The sequence below is a fragment of the Macrobrachium nipponense genome, chromosome 43, assembly GCF_015104395.2.
Source record: "Macrobrachium nipponense isolate FS-2020 chromosome 43, ASM1510439v2, whole genome shotgun sequence".
Taxonomy (NCBI): domain Eukaryota; kingdom Metazoa; phylum Arthropoda; class Malacostraca; order Decapoda; family Palaemonidae; genus Macrobrachium; species Macrobrachium nipponense.
In genome coordinates, this window is record NC_061104.1 from 37,660,908 (window position 1) to 37,672,536 (window position 11,629).

Here is an 11,629-nt window from a genome sequence, read left to right on the forward strand (position 1 = left end):
TTAAATACAATTAAACAACACAACCCCGTAGCGGGAAAGTGCCGTTCAGTGCACTTGATGCGGTGCAATGTAGACATACTTAGGGTTCTTCGCAGCTTCCGTTGTGCCCCTAGCTGCAACTACTTTCATTCCTTTTACTGTACCTCCTTTCATATTCTGTTTCTTCCATTTACTTTCCACCCTTTCCTAACAATTGATTCATAGTGCAACTGCGAGGCTTTCCTCCTATTAAATCTTTCAAACCTTTCCTTTTCAGCCTTAGTTGCCCCAGTTCTTGTCTTTATGCCTCAAATCTATAACTTCAAATCAACCCATTCTGTCATCGCCAAAAGATCTCGATACTGTAACTCGGAGTTATGACTGGAAATGGTGTAGGTCTGAATTTTGCTTCCTGGCCCCCATCCGTCTGCATCGATTAAATATTCCAAGACCCTTCCCTAGAAAATTGGGTCAAGCATATAGCCTATATCTATAAAGTATAAACCATATGGGAGGGTAGGGGGAGAGGAATGAATGCTTGGGTGCTAAAAGACAAAGTTTATTTCCTAAGCAAAAGTTTCTATGTCGACTTGCGCCCCTCTGAAATCTTCCGGCGCTCCCTTCGCTAAATTACAAAATACCAACCTTCAATTCACACCATAGTGTTGTTAACATTAAGAACGTCAAGCCTGCAAGATTAATCATTAATCACATTATCTTCCAAAAATAATTTAACGATTTCAGAAGTTACCTGACAGTCATTAAAAACTGCGCAACTTAAATAATAGCACTACTAAACTGCAGCTATGTTAGCGGATTAGATCGAAGTCCCGTGAAAGTACTTTTTCCCTAATCGCTCAGCCTTGATAATCCAACGCACATAATACTGTATCATTATTTGTGGGCCGCACAAGACCTGACAGCCATGATGTTCTGTGCCTCTAATCTCCAATATATACTAAATTAGTTTTAGTTCGACTTATCTCAAACCCAACGACCTGCTTCAACTTTATGGTGTTGTCTGCCGCAACAACACTTATCAGTGCTCACAAGTGCCGAGCTGTCATCACCACAGCCAACAATGACAGATATCAGTCTTTTTGATAACATGGCAGGATCCGTTATGTGGCTCTTTCTTGCTGCTTCTAGGTATTGGGCTCATAGACATGGTGCATCTTTGTCAAGGGGACTTATCATTTATACTCACTGAAACCTATTCCAAATGTTTTAAAGATGAGTCGACTTGAGCAAACATTCACTTCAAGTAAACCTTTCTTACCATTTCGATCATGCAATAGATGATTACATGTCTTGAAGATATATCCCTGCAACATAGAGTGATGTCCATTTGTTGGGGTGACTCCCATTTGTTTCTTTTTCTTGTGGGGGGAGGGGGCGGTGTTCTCATTGGCTGAGGTCCTGCTCAGCATGTGTTGACTGAAAGGAACAGGTAACAGTATCTGACCCTTCTCAGAAGAGATCAAGGTCAAAAAGATTGTTAAAATGGCTTCCTGCTGCAGGTTAAATTTTGAATCTGTCCAGATAAGATTCATCATGACTGAAGACCTGTTCCTCTTGGGTGACATTCTCCATCGTTCGTTGTCTTAAAAAGCAAAATAATAATAATGGTGTCCTGGACAGGAAGTTGCTGAAATGAAGATTAGTGTTAAAAGGCTTTGATGCCGTATTCCTTACAATTGGATAAGAATGTTGACTGTCACTTGTAAAAGAGAAACAGGGACAAATCTAAGTGGAGCATGACGTTAAGCAAAGAAACATAACTGTAAATTAGTACATACATTTATTAAACTATGATTAAACAGAAAAAAGGTAAGAAAATTCCGGTGTTCCTCTCCGGATAATAAACAAGAATAAAATAACAAGGATGGGCCTCCTGACGCAATACACTCGCACAGGCGCACATTAATAGAATAAGTATATTATATATATTTATATATATTTAATATATTATAATAATATATATATAATATATTAATATATATATTTATAATTATAAATATATATAAAATATTAAATATAAATTTTTAATTAAAAAATTAATAATATATTAATATTTAATTTTAAATTAAAACATTAATTTAATTTATATATTATTATAATATATATTATATTATACATATATTAATATATATATATATATAAGCATACATAACAACCATTATATATATATATATATATATATATATATATATATATATATATATACACGTGTGTGGGTAAGCACTAGTTAGTTGTATGAAAAATGACATAATCGGACTTTTATAAGTTGACGATCCATTCATTTCGTCATTTAAAGGAAAGTAAAGCTTGATTTGAAAATGGAGTTGTTATTCACTGGCTGTGCCACGGGGATTGTGGCAAGAACCACAATGCTTCCTAGAAAGCCTTTAGTCCCTAAATGATCATTTTTCCCAAGTAATCATCGCTTACCTATAATTCCTGAAGTTTTCCTTAGGAAAATCGGTGGATGAACAGAAGTCAGGTAATAACAATTAGACAAGAAATGTAATAAAAACATATAATGATTCAGGTTCCTGTCATTGACTTACATGAAAGGAAGAGGTTGACGCATCTAATATCTTCATTTTTTCTCTCCCCATTTCCTCAGCCAAGTCCCACCAGGTACCCTGCCGTGGCCAGTGCGAATATGAAGCTCCTCCCATTGAAACCTGGACGATCATCCGAATGCTCATCCTCCTGTCCAAGATGGCGCAGGGTGTCACCTTGTACATGTAAGTCAGAATTTGGGGTTCAAGTCTCTCGACCCGAACTGTTATTAAATGGCAGGTCCGAGGACCGACAAGGAAAGGAGAATGAATGCCCCAAATCATTTCAGGTTTCGAGTTTTCTTTAAAATGATTGACGATTTGCTTCCTGTCTACGTAGTTTGAAATTATACATACACACATATATATATGTATACATCGAGCTACAAATGTCCTTTAATATCTAATTCGCTCTATCTCGGAATTAATATATTTTCATATATGCTTAACCCAAGGGGAATTTTTTAGGCTTTAAGAGAATTGTCTGCTCCCGGGCGCGAACCCTCGAAACCAAACAAATCCAGGACGACAGTGAAGCTTTAACCCACACCACCACTGTCGTCCTGGATTTGTTCGGTTTCGAGGGTTCGCGCCCGGGAGCCGACAATTCTCTTATCGCCTAAAAAATTCCCCTTGAGTTAAGCATATATGAAAATATATTAATTCCGAGGTAGAGCGAATTAGATATTAGAGGACATTTGTAGTTCGATGTATGTATATGAATCACGGTAATGTGATATGACTTATATATATGTATATGTATATATATATTATTTATATGATATATATATTTATTATATATATATATATATATAATATGATATATATATATATATATATATATATATATATATATATATATAACATATATATATTATATATATATATATATATATATATATATATATATATATATATATATATATATATATATATCAGCGTGAAGGTGGACCATTGGAATCATTATAATTCATTGTAATTCTTTATTTCCTACGTTTCGTAATAACTTTATTACATCCTCAGGGGATCTGTTAGGCAATAAATAAAATTACTTTAAAAATTACTTTAAAATTCAACAACATTTACAAATTACAACACAGAATTAAAAACACACACACACACAGAAACAAAAACAAGACCATAGACCGCTAACCAACCTTATGCAAATAAGGCAGAAGACAGAATAACAATACATAAATAAAAGTTAACTCAGGTACAGTTGTGTGGAGGAGGTCTGGGTATTTAACTGGGGAACCAGTTGTTTAATAAATAATGGTGGGCCAGGAATATGTTTCTGGTCTTCAGATTAACGTCTCAATTTCTTCATATTGGTTAACGATACTCGGTAGACTTTTGCACACCATCTTGTGAGTAACTGGTTGCTGGTGACTACCGTCCTAGGAAGGTTCAGCCCTCACACGGTGTTACGTAGCACGACCTTTTATAAAACTTAACGTGTTAAATAATAAGTTGCTTACTATTCATTATGTATTGCTAAGAAAAAAGATTATGTAAGTGATTTTAATATAAATGGTCCTAATAATAATAATAGGAGTGGTATCAAAACCGCGAGTCAGTATCATCTATGGTTCGAACTGCTTTCATGCTATGCCAAAGAAGATCCTAAAATGGACGACAAGGGACAAACCGTTACCGAATAACGCAAGGTTGTTGTAACTTTTCCAAAACTGATTCCGAAATAGACGACCTAAGTCATGACCCTCTCTTAACAATTTGTCCGAAATAATCCAATGACTTGAATGACAAGCTATCTTATGAGAACTGTGCGTTTTTTTTTTTTTTTATTTATTTATTTATTTATTTATTTTTTTGTGTGTGTGTGTGCACAAGCGCCTGTGCAGAGAAAATGTGTTTAACCGGAAGTGTTTATTGAAGTCCCTCGACCCTTCTCAAGTGATAGGTTTCCGACCATCATTCACTGTCAGAAGAATACTTGCTTCCGAAAATCTTCCGCGAAATCTCATACAGCTCTTGTTCTCATGTATTTAGGTGATTCTGTGGCGTTGATGTGTCCACAAAAAAAAAAAAAAAAAAAAAAAAAAAAAAAAAAAAAAAAAAAAAAAAAAATCAGGGCGCTGAAATAGGAATAAAAAATCTTGGGCAAATGCATATTTCCATACGTAGTATTTACATAAGTGCAAACAGAGAGAGAGAGAGAGAGAGAGAGAGAGAGAGAGAGAGAGAGAGAGAGAGAGCCAGGCAATTAGTAATGACGTAGATGAGCGTCTTCTGGAACTTCACTTTGTCTCCACGAAGAGAAAACCGATCCAGAGGAAGAAGCAAGAGTAAGATAAGTTTTCATGTAAAACCTGACTGACTTTCTTGATTTCAGCGTTATGGTGAAACGGCTCCAAAGAATCCAACATCCTGAGCGTTACAGTCACCTTCGTAGTAAGACTTACAGACAAGGGCGTCTCAATGTCCTCGCCACACTTCTGCTCTACTTCGCTCATTTCTTCTTCATTGGTAAGTATGGCTGCTGCAGCCTCTCAGACGACCTTGCCAGTCTATGTAGTGTCATGGGATCTTCAAAAGTCAATTTCGCTGCCAAGCTGAACAAATGAAACATCACTAAAAGGCTATTCCACGTTAGGGGTTAGTGCCATCAGTGCACCTCACGTAGTGTACTGTAGGCATTTCCTAAGAATCCTTGCAAAGTCCCTGCAACCACTTTTAATCCTTTTACTGCACCTCCGTTCATAGTATCTTTCTTCTATCTTAATTTCTACCCTCTCCTAACAAGTGTTTTCCTCCTGTTACGCTTTTAAAACCTTTGCTTTTATCTCTCAATTTCCCTTTCTGCTCTGAATGGCCTCGTGGGTCCCAGCACTTGGCCTTTGGACTAAATTTTATATTCCAATATTCTAACTAAAGGTTATTTTGCGTGAGCTTAGGTAGAGTCATTGACAAGTAACCAGCTGAATAAAATCCATTCATACTTGTAAACTTAATCACATCTAATTTATTGGAGATGCACTTAAATAAGAAGGACATGTACAACAATAAATGATGTATCTATGCTTGATGTAGAATGCTGATTTCCTTAAGTCCGAAAAATTGCATTTTTTACAAAATCATGAAAAGTGACATTGATCACGCTACATTCAGAGATAGAACCATCGAGTGTCCCCAAAAGTCATAAGCTCTGACTTATGAGTCTGTTCAGTTCTCTCGTTTTGTTGGAATGTAACCGTCGTTCCAAAGGGCAGTGATCTGTTTTATCCCATGAGATAATGTTACCAAATATTGATGTTAAAATTCCGAAAGTTACGAAAACCAACAGGTTTGGGAACATTTCTTGGTAATTTCAATGTTAAAAATATCCATAAACGATGATTAAAAAAAAGACTAAAATGGAATATATGAGTTATTCAGCCAAAATCATAAGGTACCTTCACCTTCAGTGAGATTATGTATTAGACAAAAGATCTTTGTGAGCGGTGTTCTTTTGTATAATTTTGTATAGTTTTTTCGCGAGGAAGATCTTTTAAAATAGTATTTTGGTGAGGAAGATCATTTAAAATAGTATTGACGTGAGGAAGATCTTTTAAAATAGTATTTTGGTGAGGAAGATCATTTACAATAAAGAATTGCCACTGTACCTACAACTTGGAGATCAATCAAGGGATCAAATGTATCTTCAAGTTGCAAATCAAAGGTGACTCATTCCGTCCTTACAAATTTAGTGAAGAATGTTTTGTTATCAGCAGGAAGAAGCTGAATTATGAATCATTGCTCGTGTATTTGCTGGTTAAGCCGGGAAACATCTTTTTCAGTTTTTTCCAGCTCTGCTGGTTACAGTAAAATAAACTTTTTAAAAAACTAGCTTGAGAATCAGTGACTGGAATAAGTATCAAAACTTTGTCATTTTTGTTAACTCTGTTACAGATTTCAAGATGCAAATAAAAAGATATGCTTCGTTTACTTGGTTGTTGTCTGTTTCTTTCTCTCTTGTCAGTGAACATCTAAAAACTAGACGTACACCTTTACAGCGAATTCCATTCTTTTCCCATTATAGCCTCCAGGATACTGGGTTACAGTATGATCCTTCGCGCTCTCCATTACTGGGTCTATCTGATAGCTGGTGTCCGCTGGCTGATACACACGACGTGGCATCTCTTTGCTTTGCTTGCCACGCGAACGATGACACCTGCCAGGTAAGTTCTGCTCTGAAGCACAACGACAGGAGCTGTGAGAGCTCGACTGTAGCAAGCGAGAGTATGGTGCTGATGTGGCTTTAAAACTAATCATTCAGAACTGATGGCATGCGAATCTTTCGTAGATAGTGGTCGTTATTCCTCTTCATCCATTCTCTCTCGTCTCTTTCTCTCTCTCCTCCTTCGGTCTTCTCTCTTTCTCCTCTCCTTCTTCTTCCTCTCTTCTCTCCTCCTTCTCTTTCTCTCTCCACTAGGAACTAATATTTCTTAGAGGTCATTATCTTGATCATATTTGCAGTCTTTTGTTCATGTTTGTCATCCCCAACGGGCTTGTACTAAACACCCCGTAAAGGTGGATGGATACATATCTGGATAAAACCCAATGGGGTCACAATCTAGGAAGATCCTGGTATGCTCACTGTCACAGTTTAATTCGTCCTTGTAAATATGTTCTTTTTCGTCATTCACAAATATAGAAGCAGAGTACATAGCCGTAGTTCCCAAAGTGCAAACACGGGACAGATAATAGCGTTACGTAGCTAACATACTAGTGCAAATCTGTTGATGGTATGATTAAAGCATTTTTACCTCTCTTTTCTTGACAAGATCCATTTCATCGTTCACAATGGGAGGAGTCTGGCTCATCGCGCTGACCAATGAAGACGGCGGAAAGCAGCTTGGGAGATACATTCTGTATTACGGCTTCGCCACAGTGGAGACCCTCATTTGCATCTTCATGTGGAATGGCCAGATGAAGGACTCAGGAGATTACTTCTCCTTCAGGGTACCTACATTTATGACGTTCTTGGGTTTTTCTTTACTACTGCTGCTATTACCATTACTGTTATTAACTGCTACTAACAGTATTATTGCAATTATTATTATTAATGTATATGTTAGGCCGGGTTTTCACGCACAGGTTTACCTGTCAGTCGATCGAAACTGACGTCAAATCGTACGTGTGAACAATAGTTTGTGGGCGGAGTCAGTCCACTCGCCAGAACTGATGAACTGATGGACGGGTCGCCAACAATTTTATGACAGTTCGCCGCTGGATCTTGCCTGGGAAGGATCTCAGCCGCTCGGACCAGAATATGAATAAACTGTGTATAGGCCTAATTAATATCATTGTTAGACCATGCGGAGCTATTTTAGACCGTTGTGAGTCCAAATCTTAGATATAAAATTTTTGTCAATTCGAAAGACAATTTGGTTTAGGCCTAGACCAGTGTCCTGCCTTTTTATGAAAGGGGTTACTAGTGAAAGTAGTCTTCAAGGTCTATTTCATAAATAGCTGAACCAACCCCGAGGTCTAATTTAACCTTATATATTCATTAATACTGTATGAGAATAGACATTTCTCTTTAATAGGCATATATTTAGACAATACTCTGTTACGTCTTTTTGCTTTTTAACTATTTTGAAGCTAATCTCTGTAGTTCCAACTCCTTATCAGCCAGCGGAGTTTTCATCGCTGCCATTTAGTTGTTGCCACGACGAAGGTTAGGCAAGAAATAGGGTAATGGCCTCGGATTGACTGTCGGACTGACAGTTCTATTCTACGTGTGGACGTTCATCCCTCGAACGGTCGTGGGTGGTCTGACAGGTAACCTGAGCGTGAATCCCCGGCCCTATTCCGTAATGCAGTATTCAAAGATGATTCCTCTGCTTAACATAATTGATTTGTCATAGCTTTTGATAATAATGCTGTTACTGATATGAATAACAGTAAGCGCTTTTCAACTGAATTTCTTTAAATGAATTATTAATATTATGGCTGTAGGTCAGAGTCAACCAAATGACGTGACGTCGATTTAAGGAAATTATTCTCATGAAAGTCGGTTTGAAAAAGTGGTGCATATAATATATATTCTCAGTCGTTCTCCTCTTGAAACCTCTCTTGTGCTTTGACCATCTTATATCTTGAGTTTCAGAGGGCAAACATTTTTTATAATGATGAGAATTCGTAATTTGGATGTTCGTCTCAACAGTTCAATTGCCAGCATTCGTGGGACTTTGTATAACTATATATAATATATATATATATATATAATATATATATATATATATATATATATATATGTATGTATATATATACATATATATATATAAACGGTTTTTCACTAATTTCACTGAGGAGTTTGCACCATTATATGAATGATCGCGTAAAAGTGATTTTACTCGACGGGTACATTCATATGACGTTTTAAGGTCCAATTATCACCATTAATCTTACTTCAATTTCAATAACAACCTCCATTTTAGTATCCAGAGAAAGCATAATCTGATTTGGTAATGAGAGTTGATGCCACACAACGTGATAAACGATTCCTCTTGCACACAGAAACCCCAATTGTGACGTTAATTCATGATTAGACACAATTTCATGGCTTATTGGGGCTCAGTGTTATCCATGGCCTCCCTCAGATGGCTCCTGTGATGTGACGGAAACCTTTAAGCATTGTTTCCAAGGGTCAGGCAGCTCCTTCCACTCACCAGTGACATTGACACATTTTCAGGCCACTTGGGCGACGGCGATCGCCCTGGGGACAGGCGCTCTGCTCCACGCTTCCTACTATGCTCTCCTTCACCCTGGTACTCCCTCCCTCAGCATAGAGGGACTTCGATGTTGCCAGGAGAGCAGCCACCGAGACTTTGATGAGAGTGACATCGAAGACAGAAAGGAGAATAGTCCCGAATAACGACATCGTCAGACTGCATCTCTAACGGATTGGTGAAACAAGTTCTTGTTCAGACAACTTTCGTCGAAGGACTGTGTCGTCTTGTCAGAAGTTCTGGTGAACTGGGGTAGCTGGATGTGGCAGTGACTGGATACACGAAACATACTCATTATCAGTGGGGAACCGGTTACTATATAGTATAAACTCAAAAATAATGCTGTTACTAAAATATTCCTCCCTTGCAGATTTACATGCATACATCTGTTATGTGGATTGCGACTAATCTGAATACTTGATCTAATCGCCAGAGGTTGATAGCAATGCGGTTTAGTCAAGGTTTTCAGTAAGGAAGCCTCTTTTGCAGTTATTGGAACTATAGATGTATATGTTCCTCGTATATAATTACTTTATCCCTACGTGTCCAAAGTAATTTGCTTAGATGCTATTCTTATCTTTGTTTGTTTCTTCTGGCATTACGTTTTATTGATTTTTTTTATTGTTAGTAGTTTTCTAAACAAATATCTGCTACAGTTTAGGGAGCCTTAACTTTCAGCGAGGTAACTGTAAAGAATATAATTCTTTTGCAAAAATAAACATTGCTCTGAACTAGGTAAACGTTACAGTGAATGGCTTGATGTGAAAATGGATCTCAGTCAAGGATGTGGTCTACTACGATTGTATATTAATAATAATAATAATAATATAATAATAATAATAATAATAATAATAATAATAATAATAATAGTAATAATAATAATAATAATAATAATGAATATATTATTATTATTAATTATTATTATTAAAATTATTATTATTATTATTATTATTATTATTATTATTATTATTATTATTATTATTATTATTATTATTATTATTATTATTATTATTATTATTATTATTATTATTATTAAGTCCAAGAGAGGAGATATCTTTCAAGGGGCCTATGCTTCCATACAAAATTGCCCAAAAGTTGGCAGTGATAAACCATCGCTTTATTGTGTGATTATGCATAAATATCGATCTCGTAACGTAAGTTTTCATTGAAGGTCCCAGTCAATCCTTAGATATCACAGGGCCAACGATAGATACTGCAAGGTAGCAATAATTTCAGAGCACACTTCTGGAGTTACCTTAGTTTGCTGATGATACTGTTCAGGATTATGTTAGCGAAGAGAAGCTGCGAAAACTAGTGAGATCTTGAAAGTGTTTGAAATAGAAGAAAAATGAAAGAGTCGCGATTTTAAAGAGATGAATATCAGTACGGATGGTGAAAGAAGAACGTAAATGGGTTTTTTTCGTACAAATATTTGAGATCAAATGCAACCTGTCACTTACAGATCTCGTCTTTAACCGTCGCGAGAGAAAAGGCTGTATAGAAGACAGTTTCAGTGTGCGTGTAAAGACTGGCGATCAACACTTCTTTATGGGAGAGTTGATTGGACACTGAATGCAAATGAGAGTAAAGGCAGAATTTGCTGAGCTGAACTGTTCGCGAAGTATGTAACGAGACACACTAAGAAGAAAAGGCAGGCATGAATAGATGAGGTGAGCGGATTCCCTTGAGGTGGTTTGGTCTTGAGGACTGAATTCACGACGAGAGGTCGGTAAGAAATGTGTAAAGTAAAAAGGAGAGCGCGTAAGATGCAGGTCATTGGCGCTGCTTATGAAGGCAGGGTGTGGGTGGGTGTGTGTAGCAGTTGAACTGTGGAAGTCTTCATTACATGGCGTTCGTTCTTGATTCAGCAGATGAAGGATGGATCAGTGAGGAAGTTTGATTTTTTCTTAGGAACAGCTTTCCCGGAGCATCTCACACACAAATTGTGTGATGTTGATAAGTAACAAAAACTGACCCCACACAATTAGTTTTCTTAAAAATCAAGATCATGCCCATATTGGAAGATGAACTCTTGTAACTGATACCAGACGAACTTCAAACTCAGATGCATTACAGACTGATTTTGGAAGCAGTTATGTGTTCACAGGATACGTTCTTCAAGTTGCTCTGATTTAAGTAGGCAAACAATATAATCGAGTAGAAAACAGATTCTTGAAAACCATTTTTAGTTAAATTAATATTCCTTAAGGCCTGTCCACACGATCGGGGGGGCCTGATCGGCGGACTTCCCCTCTAACGGCACACTTGACGGGCAAACCGTCAAATAGCCCGATGGGTCTTGTAGCAAAAAAATCACCATGGTGGTGCCCGATGGCTTGAGCTTCGACC

General features: G+C 37.0%; 1 protein-coding gene across 2 annotated transcripts in view; it reads left to right on the top strand.

The window, feature by feature from the left end:
- Positions 1 to 10,102, top strand: part of LOC135213658 (uncharacterized) — a 42,603-nt gene extending 32,501 nt beyond the window's left edge. For both annotated transcript variants that reach the window (XM_064247716.1, XM_064247715.1), the window contains exons 7-11: positions 2,609 to 2,732; positions 4,900 to 5,033; positions 6,586 to 6,724; positions 7,331 to 7,508; positions 9,244 to 10,102. In XM_064247716.1, coding sequence (XP_064103786.1) covers positions 2,609 to 2,732; positions 4,900 to 5,033; positions 6,586 to 6,724; positions 7,331 to 7,508; positions 9,244 to 9,426 — 758 coding nt within the window. In that variant the 3' untranslated portion in view covers positions 9,427 to 10,102. The remainder of the gene's footprint in view (positions 1 to 2,608; positions 2,733 to 4,899; positions 5,034 to 6,585; positions 6,725 to 7,330; positions 7,509 to 9,243) is intronic.
- The last annotated feature ends 1,527 nt before the right edge of the window (positions 10,103 to 11,629 follow it).